Source organism: Struthio camelus, chromosome 1 (assembly GCF_040807025.1).
Source record: "Struthio camelus isolate bStrCam1 chromosome 1, bStrCam1.hap1, whole genome shotgun sequence".
NCBI lineage: Eukaryota > Metazoa > Chordata > Aves > Struthioniformes > Struthionidae > Struthio > Struthio camelus.
Window position 1 is genome coordinate 119,965,683 of NC_090942.1, and position 26,600 is coordinate 119,992,282.

Sequence of the window (26,600 nt, forward strand, 5' to 3'; positions counted from 1 at the left end):
CTGAGATTAAGAAAATAATTCTAAATTTTTCAGCAAAAACCTCTCTTTCCTGCCAACTGAGTGGCAAACTCTGAAAAGCCATTGAGAAATTATTCCAGAACCACTAACTAGTCTCACTCCATCCCATGTATTAATGAGCTGACTTAAGTCCAAATAGGACAGCTTATTTATGTAACATGGGACAAAAAGGGACAAAGACTGCCTTTCAAGTCCCTTGAGATGCTGAGAAGAAGCACTTCTCAGAGTAGGACATTCGTTATAACATGTAAAACCAGATCAAGCTGGAAAAAATACAGCAACTTGCCTGAAGGGCTGATAAGGCCTCAGCATTACCAAAAGGGAAGGGATTAGATAATGGAGAGCATATTTTAGGACTTTGTTACTTAGTAAAGACTTGCAGTTCTTGAATGCCTTTAAAGTAATTGAATATATTTCTTTGCTAAATTTGTGCTTCTTAATTCCCTGTGCTCTGAAGAGCTTAGACTAGAAGCCAGAGCTTAGACTAGACAGGCACGACTTGGGAGGGACACTGCTTCCAAGAGGATGTTTCATGTCCCTAGGCAGGGCTTAGGGCCACATTTTAGAGAGCTGGAAATAGAACGCAGAGTACCCAGACATCAGTGTTCAGCTTAGAAACATACAGAGCTCAGTGACGTGGAGCTCTGTGTTACGTGGGGATCATCCAGGGGAAACCGGGCCAGACGATGTCAGTAGTTTCAACCTGAACAATTAACGAATAATCACTGCAAGTAGCTACAACTACAATTCATGTTACGATTCTCCTTATAGAGTGGGGGCCGAAAAGCTAGCCTTTTCACAACTAAAGACAAAGCAGCCTTCACAGAAAACTTAGTTGGGTATACTTTGACCAGGAAAAAAACCATAAAAGCCTGGAACCATTTAAATCTACCTAACTATAATGTACCGACTCCTGGAAGAAATATCTTTTCACTAGAACTCAAATGTAATTAAGAAGGGGACACAAATTCTGAAAAGAAAATTGCCTTTATCGTCAAGAATTACTGACTTTTATACTTTGGACATCATCATATTAAATATTGTCATGATGGACCACCAGAGTAATTTTGCTACGTAGTCATATTTGAAAACAATTAAAATGATTACCTCCAAATTCTTTTCTAGCAGGTGCAGGACTCCTACCGCCTTACAGTATTTAAGAAATGAATGCAGCAATAATGAAAAACATCAGTACAGTAGGAGGAAAGAAAAAGAATGAGAAAGTTAAAAATGACAAGGGTCAGTTTGTTAGTAACTACGTTGCCCATATGCTTCTGAACATCCAGTTTCTCTTAGTGCTCAATTGTTCACATTTTCAGATGATCCAGATGAACTCTAATCAAAAACTTGGATGTAATAAAATGCATATATACTGATGCCCAAACTAAAGGAATAGAAATCAATGAATGTAAAAGATTATTTATCTTTTATTTAAAAAAGTAAAATGCTATAAATAATGAACATGTTGACTAGTGTTGTAGAAAGCTCATATTCTTATATTGTGAAAATAAGTTTATAAAAATTATTATTTATAAAAATTATAAAAATTTTTAAGTTTAAAAAAGTTTTAAGTTTAAGTTTATAAAAATTATACATTCAACAAAGGTGATAATATTTAAATATTGCTGAAAAGTGCTGTTAATTTACATTATAATTTTGCTAGTAAACGTATCTAGTACATGATTTAGACAAAAACAGGTATGTTCCACTGACCCCTAGACCTTAAAACCAACAATATGTAGATAGGGCGCAGAACTTCGATGCTTATCTCATCGATACTTGAATGAAAATATTTCTGACCTCCTGATATACTTTCGTTGCATTACCTGATGGTGGAGGTGGCCTCTGCGGTGGAGCGGGGCGGGCAGGAGGAGCAACGGGGCGAGGTGGAGGAGGACGCTTAGGCTCCAAGCTCTGAGAAGATTCTTTCTGCTGGGTACCAAGCTGAAATTCAGCTGAACAACCGGACAGAAACCAACGCAATAATTAATCACTTTGACATCCTAAGGACAGTAAAGTTTTTCTAACAGCAAGTTATGTGCACAGAGAGGGTGGCCGGTCCCCAGCACTGGAAATCATACTGTGGTTCTACAGATGTAGAATCAAGTTTCTGAGAGATGGAAAACAAGAACTATCAATGGTGAAACAAGCTGATTTCCTAAATTAAGACTTTTGTCTCATATCGTTTAACCAGTATACACTTTTCACGGAATCCTGAACATTCTTATAAATTCCAGAGTTCCAAATTTTGATTTTCACCCTAACCTGTGAACTAACTTCTCAGGAACAAAACGGTACACGGGGAATTCTGACGGCATTTTAGCCGGCAGTTTCTGTAAAACTACTCCAAATTATGTTGAAATGAACTGTTTCAGAAGCCATTCAAAACACTGTAATTCCTTGTGTCCATTTTGTCACTAAAACGAAGCTGCGTTTAAACAGAAGCTTTTGTATTATACACTCAGTTTACAAATCTGCTGATTATAATTTACATATTACGTTTTATAGGAGCATTAATTGAAAAGGGATGTATTTGAAAAGCATAACCAAAGCTAACTGGGATTACACTGATACATCAGAACTCTTCAAAAGAGATTTGAAACAAATCAACTTAGAAAGTCTTGTAATTACATAATTTTTTGAGGTGGTTCTTTCAAGATGTAATGCCAAAGAGCTAGAGCAAGTGAGGTGATTTGCAGCAGCGCAGATCAGTGGACAATCAGATCAGGAAAGCTGAGACACAAATAATGAAGTGATTTGCATCTATCTGTAAAATACTAGATAATGGCAAGGATATCCTTTCTTATTAGTAGATCTAAAAGCACAATTAGAAGTGCTCTGCAAGGTAGTGTTCTGTCACTGGGCCACACTGCTGCCGAATTGCCCACTTCGTCTATTACTGTTATGTAATGTAATACACACTGTGTGTGGAAACAGGTGGCCCAGGGGTTTTTGTTGGTGCTCGACTCGGTCTCACTGGGAGGGTAGGTCCATCTGACAGTGTAGGGGATTGACAGGGACTGGAACGTGGTGAAGAGCTTGGGGAGGTTCCAAGACCAGAGCTTGAAGTTGGCTGTAGATGCTGAGGAAGGATTTCTTCTACTTCAGCACTATAGTCATCAATGTCACCTAAATATCAAACCAAAACAAGAAAAAAGTGTGTAAAATAAAGGAAGCCACAGTTAATCATTTATTTTAAAAAGTGGGGGAAGTATAAACTGATTCTGGGCATGGGATTTTCTTCAGAAAGCCCTCCTACATACCATAAGTTCCAAAGAATTAGCTCAACTACTAAATCCTTCTGTTTGATTCTTGCCTCAAAAAATTACATACGAAGACTGGAAATGTATTTGAACCGGTTGAAAATGCTCACGTATGAGCATTTGTATAATTTATACAGCCACATCTTTTCCTTTCAGGGTGAAACAGTTAACCATGTTCCTTCCGTTAATTGTAGCAAGACTTCTGGGGATCATGGGGATTTCTCCATGATTCTTTCAGCTAACCAATACAGGCTTGCTAGACAAAAATTATTGCAAAATCTCAGGTCATAGAAAGACTGGTATGTAGCCTCATGTTCTTTTTATAAATGTTTGCATCTTTTTTAGGGTATGCATAATAGGAAATTGGGCGTCTATTAATTATTCTAGAAGGTAGCTCTTTGCTTATCATTCACAGAGATTACAAAACTCATTAGTATTCAGATTTGCATTCACTCTTCTGCATTTTGTGAGATATTTTTATATATCGATCGTGTATTTTTAAATACGATTTGTTTAAATCCAACATACCGTTATAATACCGTGGCAATTGTAACATTGCTTAATCTAAGAATCGATTATCTTTACAAGGAAGACAATTTCTACTGAGAGACCTTTGCAAAAATTAGTTCCATGGTCTGACTAGACTCTTATTTTGCAATAGATAGCAAGATTCACCTATTACTCTTCCAAAGAAGGCTGGGAAGGGGAATTTCAAGATAACTGCTATTTGTGATACCTTCTGTTTGAAAGGGCAGAATGATGTTAAAAAGGTTCAATATGTTGTACGTATGCCTTTAAAAAGTACAATTGTGTCAAATGAGATTGTTCATTCTTATGCTACTACTCAAAAAGGCTAAAAGAGACATTTATACCATCACACTAATAATATCATAGTCATCCTTTCTTCTATAGCTTCTATGCTTCTTTCTCTTCAGGTACGTGAGTGGTACAATGTGCCACAGAAGTTTCAGCTATGACTCTGCACTGCTGAGTGATAACAGAGTAACCAGGTCGCTGAGTTAGATTATACTATCTCTTAAGAGTCTTGTGGGGCTTGGGATGTCACATTTTAAGGGAATCATACTGTTTCTGACTATACTGACAATAAATAAAATCAACTAATAATACAGGCAAGTAAACTGTGAAACTATTTCCTACAGGCACTGGAAATCAGACAAAATAAGTCACAGTGAGTCTTGTGACAATGAGAAATAAATGCAAATTCTAACTTCTCATACAAGTTTCCCTTACCTGTACCCTTACCAAAACATATTTTCCTTTATGAAATATCTATACCAAAAAACACTTAGTCTATGCTTTGTCATTATATATAGCTGCCATCTCTTTTCTCTTGTAACTTATGCAGTAATGCTTGCTACTAAGGAGCCTGCGCCCAAGCATACGAACTATTCAGACCAAGAATAAATCAGCATAGACATAATGAATACATCTAGAGAGTACACCTGTTCAAGAAATGAAAAAAAACTGTAAAATACATAAGAAAATAAATAAAAGAAATACAGCAAGTGTCAGCATGTAAGGTGTGGGGTTTTTTTCGCTGTAGTTGGAAACCAACAGCACTGTTTTACTTCCCCAGGACATAAGAGGAAGGAATAGAGAGAATCAGGCCTTCCCAAGAAATTCATGTTTGGACACTGAGGCCAAGCCACAGCACTTAAGCACTGCCTGGGATTAAAAAAAAAATCAAATAGAAAAACATAAAAGACAACAAAAATACACACACACGCTATATAACTTACTAAGCTTTTTCACAGGTCTGTCTACAACCCTCCCTTCACACTTCCCAAATGTTCTTGAAGTGACACACTAATGAACAAAGAAAACTGTGCAGATTTTCAATTCTATTATTCAAAATTCACATTCAAATTCTCTGATAAAACTATATTTTCACTTCCAGAAAACCTGTATCTTCATTAAAAAATCCTTTGACAAAGTACAGCCAGCATACCCAATATATCAGGAGATAAAGAAGGTATCTATTGACAATGAAATTATATTCTAGGCCCTTTTAGACACATCAGATTTCTTAAGATCGCATGAGAGACAGATACAGCATTATATAGAAATCTTGTATACATTTAAAAGTTTTACTTAACCTTGTAACAAGAACAATATCTCACTCTACCAGAGCTTTGAAAGCATCCTCTTTAGTAGACTTTTAGCCATAGCAAATTGTTTCTTGAAATACAACAGTGTGATACTCAGCCACCTGATGAATGTCCAGAGGGGCTACTCTATCAGAAATAGATGTTGCCATATATTTTACCTAGCCAGTTATTTCATTCTGTAAACCAGCATGCCTCCTAGGAGGCTCACTGATTTTTCTGATAACTGATCACAGAATCACAGAACGGTTGAGGTTGGAAGGGACCTCTGGAGATCATCTAGTCCAACTCCCTGCTCAAGTAGGGTCACCTAGAGCACATTGCACTGATAATTATATATTAAGGGAATAAAGTTTTCCTGTTTTGGCTATCTGGAGAGGATTCATATTCTCATTACCTTCACTCAGCTTGAAAAGCATCTTCACTACGCAACTTGATTCACTTTTGAAAATACCACACAAAAAGCTTAAGGGGCTTCTAAGAATTGGGTATCCAGCCAATTGTCTTTTTAACAGAAGCTGGGAGCCTACTTTCATTAAATATCTCTTACTCCTATCATCTTATAAGACTATTGAACAAAGCTCGAGTCTCCCAGCCCAGGGATTTGGCTTTCTGTGATCCAAGGTCTTGTTTAGAGGCAGCACAACTGTGTGCCCTTGGCATAAGTCTACTGAAAAAAACCCTAAGCTGTGAGGAAGTACACAGACTAGAAATACGCAAGTTAAGCAAAAATGTAAAGGCAAGACTGCTGCAATGGCAATACTGAGCAGCTCAAGGATTCAATAAGAAAAATACTGACATGAAAAGATACAGAAATCTACAGAAGAAAACAAAAAAAAGGAATTGGAAAATGGCAACTCATCAACACTGAGAACTGGCCTGTTCCAGGGAGCACCAGAGGCTGAAGGTTTCCCTACCCAAACAACGTTTGCCTGCCTATCAAAGACTCATCAGACATCTTGCTGGGGGTGGCAAGCATACCAATGCTTAGCATAGGCGCACATTAGTCCTAGCTATCTATTGTGTGTATTTGCCAAAAAAGACTTGCTTTGTACTCTGAAGTTGTACATATCCTGCTTATAGCGTCTCTCTGGGAACAGTAAAAGTTGCCTGAATGAAGTGACCCCTGAGATGGCAGGTCAAAGGGTGAAGTGAGAAGAATGGTAACAAATCAGTAAAGCTTAGCAGTAGTGATAAACTGCAAACCGATACCAAAACTGAGACTGCTTAGCAAGTTGTTCAGGTACTGATTCTTAATTTGTGTGTTTCAGCTGGGCATAGGCTTGTTCACCCAAAACATCTATACATATATTAACAACAACATTTAGAACCGTAAGCACTTCAAAGGTACGATTACTTTAATTCAACAAACCTTCCATATCATAGTCTGCAGTAACCTCAGCATCTTCACAAAGCAAAGTGGAGCTTGTTGATGAAGGCAGCCCAACATTAATCTTCTCTAGATTCATTTCATCTTCCAAACTCCTGATCCAGTCTGGATTTTTCAAGCTTATGTTTATAATCCTTCCTAATAACTGAATTGCCATAAGATATATACAAAACAGAAGTTTTTAGGACTATGAATATTAAAATCTAGCATTCTAGATTAAAAAAGCAAAAAGGAAATTACTGAAATTATCACAAATAAGGTTATCAGATTTCAATGACAAAACAATGACAGTGGTAATTAGGTACAGTCATGTACTTTAAACAATTAATTACAATCTTTTACTATTTTTCTAATAAAAAATAAACAGCTATTCTCTAATAAGATTTTTTTTCGGTTAACTGGACAGCTTCTCGTTTCTTTGTTCTGACAGAAACACTAATCTTTTTAAAGGAAAAACGACTTGCTTATAAACAACAATAATGAGATCGTTCAGTAGTAGAGACTGATAAAATAGTAGGCCTTCATTCTGCCAACTGAGCCCCTATCCTAGGTGGACTGTCACTGATTTCAGAAGAATTTCCTAGCAGATGTAAGGACCCACCTGCAAATATCACATTACAGAATCTAAGTCTTAGTAGGAATATAGCTCAGTAAAAATTTGAATGTGAAAGTTAGAAGTGAAATGCTGGCGCTAGAGAAGCCAATGGCAAAACTGAAATCACTTTAAAATGTCATAATTTCACCACAGGAGTGCTTAATTTTAAATTATTGCAGGCTATAATAATGATAAACTGGTTTACACTAAAGTCTCACACTAAAAAGCCTACTTTTTAAATCGTTACAGAAAAAAACAGTAATAAAAAAATTTTAAAAATCCCTCTATTAATGAAGATCCCCCTCAATACGGGATCTTCATTTCTCTACCAGACTTTCTCCTAACAATAAGTTAGGTTTGGTATCTCTCTCAGCTGGCTTTTGAAAGATAATATAAGTGCTATATGACTATTGAAAACAAAAAAAGATTAGAAGCAATAGTCTAGTATAGAACAAGACAATCTATAAAAAACAAAACAAAATCAAGGATTCCTTAAAAAGCTGGAATTTCTCTTGCTATAGGAAAATTCAGTAATTTTACATTACCTCAGCACCATTCAAATTCATAACATTCAAAGCAGAGCTTCCTTCCAAAAAGGTTACCCACATCTTGTCTTCTACAAACCTGCAAAGTCCGTTGAAAGGTAATTTGGAAGTGATGATTAAAATACTTTATTCTATCTACTGTCTTTTGAAGCCTTTTATCTTAAATGTTTTTCAATGTTTTATTCGATGGAGAACCATTTTCTTTAATGTTCCTTTAAATATATATATTTGACTAATAGGCTTTAACTGAACGTATCCTTGCAACAAATAAAGCAAGCAAAAAAAAAGAACAAGGTAAATATCATACAATGAAATCATTGTTCTCTTAAAAATTGTGGGGCTACAGTCACATATTCAGATTGTGTGGCTACAGGTTAGATATTTGTATTAGATGTTCAGTTCACACCATGGACTTGGGACCACATTCCTACTCTTCTGGGGAAAAAAGCTGTTAATTCCATTAACAGCTTAGTGAAAATATAACATTTCACAGGTATCCTCTCATCTTCAGTTCAATTTAAAATATCAAACTGTTTAAAGAACATAGATTTGTATAAAATTATATAAACAACAAATTTCTCGGATGACTGATTTTTGACAAAGACAGTATGACTTTTTTCTCAAAAATAAAGAGAATCTGGAAAAATTAAGTCTGAAATCTGAAACACAGACGTATGTAAAACTCATTTGCAACTGTGAAGATATTAAAATTAGAGTTGAAATCTGAATTTTAAAAATTAAGTGGGTCAGAACTGAAACGCCTGCTAAGAAAGTCACTTAAGGAAGTAGGTGGGAATAATGAAGAGGAACAGAGAATAAATGCAAAAAATCTTTTTAACCTTATAAGTATAACTTCACCGTAGCTTGCAAATTTTTGAAGAAGATCCTCAATCAAGCTATCATCAAAATAGTTTTCTTCTGGTGAAGAACCTCGGATGGAGACCATTACAGTACCATCAGGTGGTCCTTGCATTGCAATCACCTCTTTATAGACTTTCTGTCTCTCTTCTGCTTCAATTTCAAATATGTCAATGTCAATCACTGCAACAACAGGCCTTGGAAAAAAAAATGAGAAAAACCTGTAAACAGAGTATCTGAGGAATAAAATAAATAGAAATTTTAAATTTTCAATGATTAGAAAGTAATGTATATAATAAAACTGAAACCTATGATCAGATGTTTTGAGCTCTGCTCGTCCGTAGTGCAACAAAGTACCAGGATTCCACGTATAAGGGACATTACTGTCATTCTGAAAACTAGCATTCAGAAGATCCAGGTCTTCAGCTATATTGAGCATAAAGCAAAACAAAAGGGGAAAACCACAGTGATTGCAAGAACATGCTAAAATAATAAGTTACTTGTAAAAAGAGAAGAAAGTAAACCAAAATCAGGACGTTATATAAAACAAACAAACAAACAAACAAACAAAAGTTCCTTTTAAACTACTGAAATGTCAGTAACGGGTATCTGATTCTTGATCCTCCTGTTCAGCATCACTCCTATTTATTAAAGACTATTATATTATTTCTGTCTGGTACAAAGTCAAGGATGGAAACTCAGCATCTCTGGCACTGAACAGATTGCTGAATGGATTCCATAACACAGTTAAAATAAAATCTTACACAATTTAAGGAAGCACTCAAACCTGATCGGTCAAAAGGCCATTTTCTTCTTCTCCAAAGAATACGATCTGTCCACGCTGGTGTGCGACATTTTTCACTGGTGTCATAGTCATCAGAAAACAGATCGTATTTGTATGTAGGAGCAAAATTTATTTTCCCCTCTAAAAATCCCCTAAAAATCTGTAAGAAACAAAATAATTCTGTGTCATGCCAGAAGACAGAAACAGATGGGAAACAGCTTGAAACTAATCATACTTCTCTCTTTTAACAGTGAAAACACGCATGCACATGTCTCAAAAAAGAAAGTCATTGGATAATATGAATCCATTTTCACATTTTATCTGCTGAAAGCATTCTCCATCAGCCACTAAAACTAAACAATGACCCAGACAGATCATCATTAAATTGAAATACGTCCACACTTACATAGTTTAAACCCCAGACTCATGAGCTACCTACTGCTCCTCTAATGTCATCCGGAACTTGAGGCTATCAAGAATAGACGCCTTCCACAGCACTTCAATTAGTCGGTGTCACTGCTCATATGTCAGCTAATGTTGGGAATTAATGTTTACAGTTCATGTACCTGTTTGAACGGATACACATTCCTTCAAGGGAATGCAAGATGCCTCCCCAAAACTTAACAGGAGTTCAGAAAAAAAAGACAAAGAAAAAGGAGATAGTCCTTAAAATTAAGATGTGCAATACAAATTAAAGAGATTAAAGAGGCGATATCACCATTTCTTCTGTAACAAACAGGAAAATAGGGTAAGGAGAGCAATTATGTGAAATAATCTGTCAAAAGTACCTATGGAATTTAGGGATACAGAGTCAATTTAAAGTAATCAAAAAATCCATTAGATATTTTCTAACGTAAACAGATATAGCCCACTATCATCAGTCCCTAGAAGGCTGGGAAATTTCCTCACTCCTTCGGTTTGTAAAGTAAACTTAGCTGAAACTTTTCAGTTGACTTTATCAGCTCCAGTCCTGAGTTTCAGCTTGTATAGGGCAGCTCTACTTGACACCAGAGATCTGCAAAACACACATCCAACTTGGATCTTATAGCCAAATGTGTATCAAATACCAGGTTAACCTGCTCTTCTTGTTGGAAATATAACTGGAAATCTAGTCAACCTTAAAATCAGTGCGCATCAGAAGATGTGCCACTACTAAGACAATTTATAATAAATTTCTTTGCCTTTGGTAATAATTTTATAATGTACTTTCATGAAGAAAAGTCCTTTTCTTTCATGAAGAGAAGTCCTACGTAAACCTTTCATGAACAATACACACACCAGTTATCCCTAGGTAGCCAGCTAACAAACACTAATGTTCAGAGAAATAGTGGAACATTACCCCAGTAATATTACCCCAATAACTTAATAGTACCTCTTATTTTCTCCCAGTCAGGGGACTATTCTGAGGGGTTTTTTTGCCATCTAAACCATTTCCTTTGATCTTGCAGACTTTATAACTGTCACAAACGTCCCTGAGAGCTCTACGCCTCTCTCATTTTGGTCATATTAACTAACAGACGATCATGCTCTCTGTCCATCTGAACCTGTATCTATTTTTTTCTAGGAACTATAGGCTATAAAAATAATTTTATCAAATGTTTTCCCTCCTGTTCTGTTGCAGAGGCCACCAGCATAAATTGGAGAAAAGAACGCTACTTCTGAAAAACACTGCTTATGATTAAAGCCCTGGAAAGCAGACAAAACAAGCAACAGAGGAAAGAAAAATACTTGTCAGTCATTTTATCATCTGCAGCATTCCCACATAAAGCTGAGAAAACAGGAGATAGCATACTTTCACACAAAGTTTGATTCATTTAAAATATTCCTTTAATTGCTATATGCTGCCCCCCAAGAAACCCTAACAATCTAGAATCTGAAGCTTTCTTCAGACTTTATTATTCCATGCCTTTTTTCTTCCTAAGTAACACAGCTATGATTTGGTCTGTTGCTTCCTCCAACAGAATGACAGTAACAGCATGAGATCTATTACTAGAGCAAGCTGAAGTGAAAAGTAACATTATCAAAAGAACTTCTCTAAATACTTTTAAAAGTAGATTCACCTGACGAACAGAAAGGTTAGAATTAGTAAAGTCAAACACAGGGTCTAGAAAAATGATATAGTTTCCTTATTTTCAGGGGAAAAGAAAAACCTCACACCTACAACTGATCATTGTATCTGTATCACTTAATTCTTCAGAACAGTTACTACAAATAAGTTACTAAATGTTGCTATGTCCCGTCCTTCCACACTAGTGCCTAGACAAAAGTGACAACGTAAAAACACGCTGAAGATATAAATTCACAGAAGCGGCACAGAAACTTGCTTTTCTAAAGTTAGAAAGAAAAATAAAGTATTCTTAAATGCAGTAACATTTTCTTAAGATACCTGTCCAGAATTTTTCTGATTGATAAGTTGGTCTCCTGCAATAAGGGAATCCCAGTTCTGTTGTCGTATTAAGTCCTTAACCTCCTCGTTAGGAATATCTATTCGATAATTAAAATCACCACACCAGAAGATATAGTCATGCGAAAAGAGCATCCTTCCCTGTAAAACAGAAGCACGTAATACAGTTAAAAACAACCTAGTAACCAAAATTTACTAGTTCCAGGTGTAAGGGTTCAATTTATGAGCCCTTTTAATTGTAAAATATGCATCATTCTAGCCGAGGAGGACTAAAGTACATGTCAGTATTTAGTGTTCATACGGATGGAACTATATAGCCAAGTGTAAGGTATTCACACATACAGAATATGAAAGAAAAAATAACATTTCTTATGTATTTTGCATTTCTAAAGAAACATGAATCATCTGAATTGGACTCTCAAAATTTTTCACCATTCTGCTTCCCTTTTAGAAGCTGGCTCTAACATGATGACTGCCACCTGTGTCACAAAGAGGTGCAAAAGGAGAACAAAACACTACCCTGGGAATATGTGGCACACTGTCCTGACAAACTGAAAAGCAACGGCTTTATTATTCAGATTAAGCTAAAGACTTCTCAGTTGCACAAGATTTTCAAGGCTGAGGAGAGAGAGAAAGGCTCCTTTACTTTAAATAAAGCATATGTTTAAAGTAAGAACTTTATACCTTCCTTTTTGTTTTGATTTTTCCATTGTCCTTAAGGAAAACAAAGCAGATACACTAGCAATTAAAATAACAGCATGTAGGAAATTGTTTCTGGGGACCCCAAAAATACAATATGCCCAAGAAAAAATGAAATATGACCATTAGGGGGAAAAAGACTGCATAAAATAACATGCCAGACTCCTGTACAGTGCCACAGAAACTAATAAAAGACTGTGGGGCTACAAAATTTAAGACAGCTGTAAGTCTATATTGAGATTCAGAAATATGGCTTCAAGCAAGCATTTTATTGCACTGTTAAAGTTATCAAGTATTTACTTTTATGCTTGATATTCCTTCCTAAGAACAAGGTATAGAATGTCACGATCCAACTCGACAAAAACGAGTTAACAAGAAGTTAAAATGAGTTAGCAAAAAGTACGTTGAAAACAGTGCCATTTTCCACAGATTTTTGCTTTGGTGCCTACAAAAGTTCTACTGCATGTCAGGAATCTATAAGGTCCCTTTCCCCTGCTAGATCCTTGATGCCTAATGCAAGTGAATTCACGCTTCACCTTTTCCATCAGTCACTGCACTGGAAAGGTCTATTCTCTCTGCATAGTCATCTATTTTAATAAAAACTGTGGGAACTTTATTATCTCTGAGACCTCTACCCCAAGGAAATTTGATTTCCATAGGAATCTGAGGAGAAAAAAAAAGAAAAAAAAAATACTGCAGAATTTTGGATGACACTGCTGGAGCTCAAAGGATTTAACTTTTTATTTGTTAAGGAATTTGAACACTGTTGCTTACCATCGGAAAACTGAGCTTGCGAGCTATTTCTATGAAGTCTTCATTCCTCTCTTTAACTTGTGATTGCCCTGCAGCAAAATGACTGCAGACAAAGCAAAGACTGGATGTATGAAACAACATTCGAATTGCTACTGCACCTTTGTTACCAGTGGCTCCTCCCATGCCAGTCTTTACAGTATCGACAGCGACATCCCTAAAAAAGTTAAATAACTATTAGAACTTCAAATGCAGAGGCACAAAAGTCAATAGCTTTCAAGTGTGTTTGAGTAGTGCTCTATCACCGAATGCAACTTTCTAAAGCAACTAAAGGATAACAATATGACATTATGTTGGGAAGATTACATTTTCACGTTTTTCTTTCAGCAGTATTGCCATCAGAATGTTTTAAAAAGATGCCAACAGATATCAAGCAGCTAAAAGTATAACCCTTCAGCTTTTCAAGCTTTCTAGACAAGTCATAAGGTACTTAAAAACTAAAATAAAAGAATTTAAGCAACTATTTTCCCAGAAGATGGAACAGCTCTTCTAGAGCCCAATACGCTTATCAGTATACTTGTATATTAGTTTGCAATACAGAGCAATATGAAGGTGACGCAAACCGGGCACAGCTGTGTGTTCACTGACCTGATAAAAGGAGCATGCTGGGGTCTGATAAACACAAAAAGGCAGACGCCCACCAGCTGCTCCGAAGCCAGCAGCACATACTTGTAATCTCTTGAGATAGTCTTCTGCAGTTCAACAGCCCAAAGCTTCTGATTGGTTGTGCTAGCAGTGAGATTAAAAACGCCAGTTTAAAAATAAACCAGAGGAAGTAGGCACCTAAAGCGTTGCTCTAGTTGACTAATCTTCATGCAATAACCTTAATTAAACCTTGGGGAAGGAAGCCAAAGCTAAATTGTGAATGGTTCCCAAATGCCTTCTAACAGAGATACAGGCTACAGACTGAAATGCTGTCTTCACTTCAGGTTCAGTCTGGTAAAATACTTTCTCACTATTCCCAACCAAAGAGACTAACTTAGGAGCCAGGACTAGGTTTTCTATATTTCTGAGGCTAGTATGGAGGCACAAACTAAGCATCTTTCTACAGAGACTTACTTCCTAGACTAGGACTCAACAAATATTTGGGAACAGCAATGTCCATGGTCTTACAGAAAGTAGAAATTTCCTTGGAGACCTAATATACAACGTTTTCACGGCTAGCATCGGATACAAATGAAAAAGATCAGGCCTGGTAGCAGCATTAACTAGACTGAGCATGAAATTAAGGGATGAGAAATTGCTGCTTTGTCCTCAGGACAAGGGCCTGTGCAAAGGCTGACCGTATAATAGGCTTTAGATTCCTTCCCCCACGAGTTAGGAGTTAAAGCTTGACCGACACCAGAAAATATGCAAAACAGGCAGAAAAAATAATCGACAAAGCAAATATGATCCTAGGATTGCAGATAAAATACTTCATTAATGGTATCACCCAGCACCAGGAGGAGCCCTGAGGGAATGTGGGAAAAATACATCTTCATACCAAACTTTGCCCAAGCTGAAACACCCAAACTCCACAGTAATACATACATGGAATACACAGAGTGATTTAGCTAAATACAAACTAGGAATGGACCAAGTTATGATCAAACATTACGTCTGCTCTTAGTGACAGTGAAAAACTGACGGTACGGAAGGATGCACTCGTTTATACAGATCAAAAACAAATCGTCTGATGAAAGACAGTATATGCTTAACAACAACGCATGCTTTTGGAAGGAATTTCATAGCACTTGCTGTTCCCAGCAGTAGGAAAGCACAGAGACTACCAGCATTGGAGACAAACTCCTTCAGCATGTTATATGCAGGAAAATATTGAGGGGTTGCTGGAGGTGTAATACAAAATATGGTCAAGCAATGACTGTTATACGTAATCTAAACAATCACAGCTTTACTTAGGAAAGCTGAGATGAAGTTTCCAATCTCGGCATAGAAACTGGTAGATAGAACTGGAATATAGTCAGAAATTAATCCAGAATAATCTTCACTATTACAACGCCTGAGACCTCTTTTAAATAACATTTTACTCAAAATAAAAAATGTTATTTATCATCTAAACTGATTTTGAATTGACTGTATCACCTACCTGGCATTCACAATGTTTCCTGCATTTAACTCTACCATTTCTTCAAACCCAATGGCAAATATGTCTACAGGCTTGCTTCTTCGATCTGTATTAAAATATTTAAAAAGGCTATTTGTTGTTCATATTTATCTTAAGAACCAAGACCCACACATCTATTTTAATGCTCGCGATACAAAAATTAGCAAAGTACATATCCTACCTTGGAATTCATGAATACCAGCTAACTTTGGTGCGTCTAGAAGCCAGTCAGTGAGGGTCTGATTTTTAAAAGCAATGCTTCGAAACTGCTTCCCCCCATTGACGTTCCATGTCCCAACGCAGACTCTAACTTTTTTTGGTTTTGCATACTTATAAAAGTTTTCACACATACTCTTTAGCACTTTTACAGATGCTGCAAAAACATTTAAAAAGACATTATTTTTATACAGAATGTTTTTCAGAGAACTTGGCAATGAGATTTTGCCCTTAAACAAAAGGCAACAAATCCATGCATAGACATACAGAAAGTTAAACTGTGAAAGCAAGATGAATAAATGAGTGAAGCATTCCACAAGGGAAAGCAAGGATATATTATTTGTCTGGGAAGGATACTGACTGGATGAAAGATTTTAGTAATTCATACAAAGTTATATATATATATATATATATATAAGAAACTTAATTTCTATATATTTTATAAATGTCTGTCATTCTTTCCCTCTGTATGTGTTTCTCTATACAAACCATTACTTTTAATATATCCCAACAAAAGTATCTATCTCATTATGTATATTGTATTTATGAAATTCAATCTCTGATAAAAAACAAAACTTACAGATGTGTTGATTTCTAGAACTGTAAAAATGACTGGTCTAAATACATCTGCTAAAATAGGTCAGGTAAATTATTTTATTATATTAGAGAATGCTCTTTTTAAATAAGAAATCTGAATTATTTTTTAGGTCATTTGAATCCCTAAACATATGCTTGAGTTGAGAAAGTAGGGAAGGATTCAAAACAATTAGACTAATTTCTCTGTTACATCAACCTTGCTGTGCCTTGTTTCTATCTGCCAGACAGGGAAAGAATAATGACCTATCTGTAAGGGGCTCTGTAAGAACAAAAAAAAAAAGTTATTTGACGCTCAGCCATTTGAGGTACAGATATTGAAAAAGTGCCTTTATATATCAGCTGCATAATATAATTACACATATAAATATACTTCCTGATGCAAATGAACAGACCCAAATATTTTTTAAAATTACATTGCTGTTTTTCTTTAAACACAGAGGAAAAAAATGCATCAGGTCAACAGTGTTGTTTGCATTAATTCATCCATTTAGAAGACTATCATGGTCATGTTCTAAGCATGCTATAAGAACTATGTACAAATATTAGATGGAATTCTTCCCTTCATGTTGTGCTGCCTTGCAAAACGATCAGCTACTGGCCATAACATTTGCATTCAAAGTCCCAAAATAGGAAGACTAGTGAGCTGGGATTTTTGTTGTCTTTTATTTATTCTTTTAAAATTTGCCACCTTTCAATTTGCTACAGAACTTGCCTATCCAAATAAAACAAAAAGCAGGAATTTTCTAGCCCTAATGGCTGTGAAATGAACTGGAAACAAACTGTCAACACGTAAAACAAGAAGAAACTAATATATGGCATTTGTCTGTGAACTCTTTTACTGCTGAACAAATCATATACACATAGACAACGTAATTGACTGGTGTTTCCTTGGGGAAAGCAGACGGTACTTGGGAGCATACCATTAATTTCCTTATCAGCATTCAGGCAAATGAAGCCAAGAAAAGAGGAAGAAGCCTACAGAATATATTATGTCCTTAAGGGAGAGCTAAAGCAGTCAACTACTGGATGTATCCAAACGCTAAGGGCCAGTCACATCAAAAAGTCTATCAAATGCTAGAAAAACCTCTGAGGGTCATGGGCAGAAACTACCCAAAGAACCGCACCACTGAAGAGAAATCAATTCAAGAAACGTAGCCAGAATCCACAGAAGTACCCACACCATCCAAAGGGTGAGCTGAACCTGAAGAACCCAAGAAAGCATCAGAGACTTGCTTTGAAGATCTGCACAAATGAGACTTTGTACTATACTGAGTGAGTTTACAAGCAGAGTTTAGACTCCTCTCCACTTCGGCCCCTCTTTTTTTTCCTTTTATTAGTAACTTTCAAGCTAATAGTAAGTAACTGCTGCCAATAAGTCACATTTGAACATAAGCAGCTTTTAAGAAATGTTGCAAAATTAACTATTGCCTATTTAACTCCTGACACTGTGATAAACCCCTGAAGGGAAAAATCTTCTTATGGGAATAAGATATTAGAAGTGATGAGCAATTTTCACAACCATGAAATCTATATGTTTTAGCTAAAGCTTTCTAAATCGTATAATGACTCTTTTTCTATATTAGAATAAACAAAAAGGAAAAACAAGAGATGACATGTTCATCTCTTTTCCAAAATACCGAATCAATCATTTTTCTTCACAGCTTCTAACGCCTTTCCACGTATAGAATTTTCCCACAAATTTCTAGCTATTTTTCTTTTCAACAAAATTGTGTCTCGCTCTAGAACATTACAAATCCAATAAATTGCCTTTTATGTCATTTTGCAGCAAAACATATTTTAACTGCCATTCATACTGTGCAGACATTTGGAAATAATTCCCACAAAAGGAATATTAATTTTAAAACTATATGCATATTCTGTGCAATTGAACTTGAACTCTTCTGCTACACAGTCCAAATTACTGCAGATATTTTTCAATATGTGCGTTTAGTATCTAGATGAAACTCAGAGTGAAATATTACATCAGTAAGCTAAAAAACAGTTGATATTTATGACTCTTAGCAGATTACAAGCTAGAATGGTATAGTTTACAGGGTAACACCACAAATGACAACGTCATCATTTAATTCATTAAACAGCTTTTAAACATTGACAAAATGCCAATGAACCAGTTAATTCCAAATGTATATTACCTGTGATTCTTTCAGATTTCGTTATTTAAGACCTCACTAAGAGTTCAGTAGCTACGATGGAAAACTTTTTGTTAGTGGCTACTAACAGAAAAAAAAAGCAAAGCTGAGAGGAAACTAGAGGGAAAAAATATTTAAAGCTGAAAAATAGACTACAGCTTAATTGATTTCACAAGAAAAAAAGCTTTAAATACTTCACATGTATTTGAACAACAATCTAGGCAACAACAAATTCTTAAGTGTTTTTTCCCCAGTGATCTTCCCCTTTTAATCTCAGTACCTAAAGTCAATGGCTATTACCCAAACATACAGGTTAAGGAGATACTGTGCAGAACTTAGCACAATTCCCCTAGCACGGGAGAATCGTCTGAACAACTATTAATAGCTTCCTTTTTGCTTTCCTTCCTTCTCTCCTTCCGTTCTCCCAGGTTTTAAGCAGATACATTTTCACTTCACCCAGAAACTATGCATCTGATCTGATTTAACTGTAACTACTACTTTAAAAAGTAGCAGTATGAACCCCATTAAGACAATAAGTACTGATAAGTACTCCCAGCTCTTCCTTAAAAACATGCAATACGTATAAACCATTTCTTCCCAAAAGGTGTAACTTCAGGTAAATGGCTTAAGTTATAATAAAAAGGAGAATTTCCACTAAGAATTAGAACTTTTTGAAAACAAAGTTTTAAGGCATTATGCTGCTAACTTAGAGTTTTCAGAAGTTACCTAAAATGAAGAGACCTTTCATGTCCTTTTCTTCTGTGTAGCCCATCCCTACATACTTTTATTACGTATCACAGCTTCTTCATGTTCACAGTGTTGCTGAATTGCCCAGAAACCAACCTCTTACATTTCAAGCCCAACATCATAGGCATGAGCGAAGGTACTATCGCGATGCCTCAAAGTACAAGATTAGGATTTAACGATAAAGTTCCCTCTTCAGGCCCTCTCTTCACTGAGAGTTTTACCTAAATAGATGCTTTGGCTAATACTTCCATTTGTGTTGCATGCAGAGGTAACTGTATCTCAATGGTTTTGACTGTACTTTTTCTCCACAAGAACCAAGTGTCAGCACATTATTTCAGATCATTCTAGTACAACATTAGCCTGCACTGGGAGATGTGAATTTAGTCAATTTTATGCAAGAACACCAGCAATCAGGTCCTTATAAAGGCATATTAGACTAAGTTACAGAATCCAAAACCAGCAACTCCCAAACGAGACAAAAAAGCAAATTCCTCTGCAACAAGAATAAAGCATTTACAAAAATAAAAACCAAAGTATTGGTTGTCTCTTTTTGTAATTCACACCCCAGCATAATTCCAACAATTTTCTCTCCTTCACAGCCTTTCTTGTATTAAAGAATTTTGTGGCACAGGAATACTAGATCCAACTAATACTAGGAAAATGTGAGCCCACCACCAAACTTATGCACACAGGGACATAAGAAAAAGCTAGAGAAGAACAATAGCTGCTCAGATATTACAGCTGAATTTACTATACTATACCTGATTGCAATGACTGCTCTGAAACTACGGATGCAGTAAGAAGGAAACAAGAAGTAGTTAGTCAAATAAGCAACTGTGTTTTTTAAAAATCTTCAGCACTATGAGAGAATATATGCTCATATATATAACATTACACATAATTGTTAGCATCAGTTAAAGCACATCTTTTATGTTGCAAAACCTAAAAAGCTCCACAAGTCATTAAAAATTCTCCTTTCTTCCTTTCTTAATGAAAGATTTACACATGAAGAGACCAAGGGTCTCTCTAATTATTCACAACCTAGTAAACAGTGCAAAAATATCACGTCCAGTGAAGAGGGACTACTGCTCTCCAGCTGACAGGAGCTGCAAATATTGACAGGACAGCTTGCATTCACAGAGAAAGTGAGAAGAAACGAGAATGACTTTTAACTCATTTTGAGGTGAGGCTGATTTAACAGGCTTCAGATGCAGGGAAGGTGACAATAACCTGAAACCTTGTGGTAAGAATTAAGATGAAAAGCCCTTGGGGTTCCACATAATAAATAAATACTCATAAGAATCAGGCAAGACTTTTTTTTTTCCCCCTGTGTCAGGTTTGCACTGAAGCTTTAACACATTTTTCCCATTCTGGGTTGAGAAGTGTCAGAGGGTAGGGGGAGGAGAAGTTAAAAACATCTTTCATCTCCAAATTGGCAATAATCCAGAATTTAGGACACTCTTACATGGGATATTGGAAAGAAGGTTCAAATTTAAGTTCCTTCTTTGCCCAAGAATTTGCCCTACCATCTTTTGCATCCCAGGTAAGTACTCTAATCAGAGTCATATACCTGGTCCAGTCACTGATCAGGTGAACTTTATTCACATAACTGGACTGTCCAACTCTGCATAAACAGAGCTACTGGAGGCTCTTAGTGAAATTTCTTGCTGATTTTGACATGAAATTTCACCCACAGCCTGACAAACTTTTGTGGTTTAAAGTGGTGCATACATTCCTTGAAAAGTTTCCTTTTCACAAAAAAATATTCTGTGATGGAAAACCATTCTTCAGGATTTTTCTGGCAACTCTAGTTATCCTAAATTTTCTTCCATCACCAAAGCCCCTTTTGCTCCTCAGTACCTTAGAAACAAAATCAAGATACTAGCAACATTCTTAAGTAAAGTTTGTGAAAAGATGATCTGCTTTGCGTCTAGTTTAACAATGCAGTGAGAACTTTCTTCACCAACAGGACAGATCAAGCATGATGTTTTAATAAACTTTTTTTCCCCCCCAAATTCAGCATGTAATTGTCATGTCTATCACTTCCTACAAATTGACTTGAAAAACTGAACAAAACATATCTGATAACCATCTCCTGTAAAGCTGACAAATATGCTCCATAAATACTTACCCATTCCACCCCCAGACATTACCAAAATATAAACATCAAAGAAATTACTTTAGCAGGTTAGTTGGGCAACATCAGTACAGCAGAAGTAACCTTTTCCTTTTAATAAGCCAACGGACTACATAAAACAGCATTTATACTTTCCAACATTGCGTTGAGAACAGAGTCCATACAACTTGCTTACACCAAATAGTTATCAGACAGATTAAAATCCTGAAAGACACATACCGCGTAAACTGCTGGTGGTTAAGAGAGCCCGTGCTTTATCTGCTAAATCACTATTTAGGGTATTTCCCAATAACAAAACATCAATGGCCTCCTGCTTGGAGCTATCAAAAAAGTTATTTTGAATCGTTCTGGTCACAGAACGAGCACCATCCTTCAGCTTTCCAGCCTGTTAGGGAGGAACACGTATAAAATATTTTATGTTGGACAACACTCACAAAAACAATGGCAATATTCATTAACATATTTGTAAACTGCATTAATAATTCTAAAATCTAAGGTAATTTCCTTCCTTATGTGTTAGATAAAAGTCTTCTGAGCTTACTGTACTACGTATGCTTTTTTTCCCCCATATGCCAAACAACACAGTAATGCCTTCACGGCACATTTAAGGAGCAAATTATTCCAGTTAAATGATCTAAAATTAAAAAAAAAATACTTCAGGAACGGGAATAAACTTTTTTTTCTCTGAACCCTGGGTCTTCAAAAACTAAATTCATGTAGTGCCATGTTTAGACCATGATATGGGATTTTGGGCTTTCCCCCAAATAGTGAGAGATGAACAAGCACTTGAGTTCAAACGTCATGATACATGAATATGTACTTATATGCACATATGAACATACCTGTTCAGAACTCATGTTCTGGAAAATCCATGTGTAAAAAGGGATAGCCCCAATAACTTTTGAAAATAACATGCAAGTCTCATGCAGTATCCCAGAAGGAACGTATACACTAATCTATAGCTACATGCATACAAGATCCCTGTCACTGCACACACTGCACAGAAGTGGCACAATGGACTAGTGCTCCAAAAGAACAGAGTCCTACTGCTTGAACTAAAAAAAAACCTCCAAGAGATGTACTGGTACTACAGATACTCTCTGTGGGTCAGACACCTACCGCACAATGTAATCAACACGTCATGCAGTCTCACACATGGTTCATAACACAGCAGTGTTCATGTGTGTACGTAGTACAGACCATGATTTCACAGGCACCAAGACAATCTACTGATTGCATGAGTCACTGTGTCTTATGGTACACACATAAGCATATTCTGCCGGTAAGGGGTGTGTAAACACATGCTATTAATATCTGCATGTATATGAAACAGAGACCACACTCCATCAGGGATGCTGCATTGTATTATATTATCATAGAAAATACTCTTAAGTTTACAGATTGAATTATTCATGAAGGTCTCGTAAATGCACAGCAGAAAAAAAAAAAAAAAAGCTTAAGAAGACTGCAAAACCAACCCGCCATTTACTTCCTTGAAGCATACTAGGTAACAAGAAACTACTCCTTTGCCAAGTATTAGTAGTAGGCAACTGGAAGCACAATTTTTGGAGGACAGTGTGGCTGAAGGGTTGGGGAGCATACCATTACAACAGAATTTTAATAGGATACTGCTTCCTTTCTATCAGACAATATACAACTTACAACATGATCCAAAAAAAAACCACACTCACCATTCACATACCAGGCAATTAATTGAAAGGAACCCAGAGAAAGCAAAAGAAAGAGTAGTTAAGGAGTTAGATGTAATGAGCATTATAATTCTTAAAAATGGACTGCTTTTCAACATCGAAATGTACATTAACACATTTAAGGTTAAAATATTTTTTTTCTCATATCCTAAATTTCTATACTTTTACTTCTAAGTACTCTGGGTCTTCGAAGAATTAATCTGACAAGCAAGAATTGGAAGAATTTCAAACTTCCCATTTGGGAAATGAGAATAACCACTTAAAAGCTACATTTTAAAATATATTAGCACAGTCCTGACACAGATACTGAGCAGTGACCTGGACAAGTTTCCCTGAAAAAATGGCATGTATTGTACGGCTTTGCAAGTATCAGAGATCCTTTTGCAAGAAACTGACTTTAACCAGGGATGCTCTGTTTGAAGAATAAAATTTTGTACTCATTAACAGTGGTATATTTGAATAATGAGACTTTGTACTCATTAACGGTTTTATAAGGAACACTATGGACAAGGACAGACTACTCTGGATCATTACAAAAGAACAGCACAGTAAATATACTCTGTATTTTACACATTCAAATGCAAATGTAAATTTACTAAACATATTTTACAAAGTAAAAAATTTAAGTAGTCAAATGGATGACAAGGAAGTATTAATTTAGGAAAAGAAACCAATAAAGTTAAAAGAAGAAAGTTAGAAGAAGGGGAGACGTTCCACAAAATACTTACTGTAATTTTCCCGAGGGTCTAGGTGACATTTTTGTAAGAAAATAAAACTAAACATTTTTAGCCAAATTCCACTCTACACTAAAATACAAGCAATTCCCAGATGAAAGGGTCTTGTATGCACCAATCAAGGGCAGAATAAGCAACAAGCCTATTTACTTGTTTTCTTTTCATGCAGCTTACTGTGATGCCTGCTATGTGTGCCAGGGAATGAGCTTGATATTATGGTTTGGGTAAACAAACGATGGAGAAATAAAATAGTCAGCTATGACTAAATACTATATAACTAAATTAAAAGAATGGAGATCAAGGAATGAAAACCAGAGCACGCTTGAAGATAAGGAATTGCATGAAAAGAGATTCTCGATGGAACTAAGGGCAAAAACTGCTTTGGTTCAACATTTGTTTTTCTTGACAGATGTCACCTGATAAGAAAGAGAATTATGGAAAAAAAGAAAAATAGCATTGTTAAAAGAAAAATAAAGACAGCATTAGGAAATCTGAACAACTCAGGCATCAACAAGGACAAAAAAAGCTCAAGAGAAACAGGGCATTACTTTGCAAATATATTACAGAATTGTTTGTTATCACAACACTACAAAGGAAGGAAGAAATGCAATTTGGGTTTTTTTTCGGCAATTGCAAAACTAGAAAGAAACAGCTGGAGGAACTAAACTAAAAAACATTCAACTACGACACGTTAAAATTAACACTGCTAATAAACACTAAAAGCATGAACAATAATGTCCGGTGAAGCACATTTTCGAAGAAAGGAGATATGCTGAGTGAAACTGAAACAAGAGAAGGCAGAGGTACAGACAGAAAATTGAAAATATTCAAACAAGCCAAAGCCAATTTGAATATATATTTTTGAGAGCTGTGATGTAAAGAAGTAAATGTCTTGAGCCTCATTCTTTGCTACAGAATGAGACTCTCCGGGAAGCATGGGCATTGTTGAGAAAGGATGTACTGAAATAAGATCTGGTTATCAACATAATGAACTTTGTCACATTAAATGTACTTTAACTTTTTAGAATTACACCACAAGCACAGTTTAAAAAAGAAAATCTTTTAATTATCATATTCGTGGCAAAACAAAACAAACCCCACTGAATACTGCTAAAGCTTTTATTAAAACGTGCATTACCTTAGCTTTTCCTTCAAGGGCTCCAGTTCCAGCATAAATTTTACTGACAGAATCACCATTCACGGACCACATGGATCGGAAAACTTCCTGAAAGCGAGTAACCAACTGAGGCTTCTCAGCTAATCCTAATACCTCCAGTTGTTTGGTTAGCATCTGCAATAGTGGAAGGCAACAATTGCAAAAGAAAAAATCTTTAAAGGTATTTATTAAAACGTACATTACATTTTCTCAGCATATACACACACAAAAGTTTTGTTTTATATACATAATTCTGAAGAACCTGACACCGTGCCACGTTTATAAAGCTGCATCAGACATACGATTTTAGTACCAGCATCTTCTCTATTTAAAAGATAGATAGCAATGCAGGGAAAGAATTACGTACTTGATCTGTGATTATTTTCATCTAAAAATTCTATGGTTACAATGCAAGCTGTTTTTGGTTCTCAAGTCTTCCCACTTACTTAATTTAGGATTAGAGCAGTTCGTGTTCTTTCCCAAAAAAGCATAATACCAAACACTGACCTCTATAACCAAAATGCAACAGCAACAGAGCTCTGTGATACCGAGAGAAACAGCAATGGCTTTTGTCATTCACTCTATATCCATTCTTAAATTTTTCCTGACAGGCTGCACTCTTTACCCTCACAATCAGTATTAGCTGAATGGATTTTCCACAATGCTTTCTACACAATTAAATGCAGCATTATAGTCACAGATGTTGAAATGCAATAGTTTCTTTCTTAAAATCCCAGTTTATGAAATAATAATAATAAAAAAAAAAGCTTCAAGTAAGTTTCTAGGATTTCTGGCTACAGATATAATACTGAAAATAAACGCCAAAAATTAAAACTAATTAAAAAGCTATTTTCAAGTGTTTTAAAAAATCTTTAAAAAATTTGAGGTGCCCAATGGCAAGGAGAAGAAGCCTAAAATGATCAAGGTAAAGTTAGGTAAAAACAAAATTCTAAAGGCTGTGTAGAACATGATAAGAGTTACAAAAGGAAACTTGTAGATGAAATGAAGTAGAAATAAACAAAAAAAGAAGCTTCACAAACTGGCTTCTTTATCTCATAATTTTAGCTCATCATCCACAGCTCAGTACTTGATATGTCAAGAGAATATCTGCCACATTAAAAAAAAAATCCAAATCTAAGAATTTAAATATCTCAATTAAATATAGTTTTAAAATTAAATAAGCAGCTGGTGAGAACTTAAAATTTTGCTTCTTGTTAAAGAGTTTTGCACTTCTAGCTCTCACATTTTAGCTGAAATCACAATTTAGCTCGCACCAAAGAGGAGTTTGACACAGCTGCTCTAAAGAAATTTTGCATCTTTGCCTAAAAAGGCAGGAGAAAGCAAAATTTTGACTTGTAAACCTAAATTTGCCATTTGAGTTAAGTGCATATAAAGATTTGTCCTTGTGCCTATACAGTGAACTGTTAAACTCTGGTAAACAAATTTAGGATCAGGAAGGATTTTAAGGTTATCATCTGTCTTTCCCACGGCAAAGTCAATAAAGGATGGACAGATATCTAAACCACATAATGCAACACAATGCTGTAGGATTTCCAAA

At 35.8% G+C, this 26,600-nt stretch overlaps 1 protein-coding gene across 23 annotated transcripts in view; it reads right to left on the reverse strand.

The window, feature by feature from the left end:
* SYNJ1 (synaptojanin 1) overlaps nt 1–26,600 on the reverse strand; it is a 71,835-nt gene that overhangs the window by 19,186 nt on the left and 26,049 nt on the right. For 7 of the 23 annotated variants that reach the window (XM_068912374.1, XM_068912364.1, XM_068912369.1 and 4 more), the window contains exons 11-26: nt 25,025–25,177; nt 21,663–21,828; nt 20,068–20,091; nt 15,778–15,969; nt 15,579–15,663; nt 14,081–14,221; nt 13,457–13,649; nt 11,966–12,124; nt 9,583–9,739; nt 9,104–9,221; nt 8,777–8,992; nt 7,938–8,016; nt 6,780–6,942; nt 2,941–3,147; nt 1,845–1,973; nt 1,126–1,164 (exon numbers count right to left, since the gene is read on the reverse strand). In XM_068912374.1, the coding sequence (XP_068768475.1) occupies nt 1,126–1,164; nt 1,845–1,973; nt 2,941–3,147; nt 6,780–6,942; nt 7,938–8,016; nt 8,777–8,992; nt 9,104–9,221; nt 9,583–9,739; nt 11,966–12,124; nt 13,457–13,649; nt 14,081–14,221; nt 15,579–15,663; nt 15,778–15,969; nt 20,068–20,091; nt 21,663–21,828; nt 25,025–25,177 (2,221 nt within the window). The remainder of the gene's footprint in view (nt 1–1,125; nt 1,165–1,844; nt 1,974–2,940; nt 3,148–6,779; nt 6,943–7,937; nt 8,017–8,776; nt 8,993–9,103; nt 9,222–9,582; nt 9,740–11,965; nt 12,125–13,456; nt 13,650–14,080; nt 14,222–15,578; nt 15,664–15,777; nt 15,970–20,067; nt 20,092–21,662; nt 21,829–25,024; nt 25,178–26,600) is intronic. The other 16 variants (XM_068912468.1, XM_068912452.1, XM_068912444.1 and 13 more) reach the window with 4 other exon arrangements.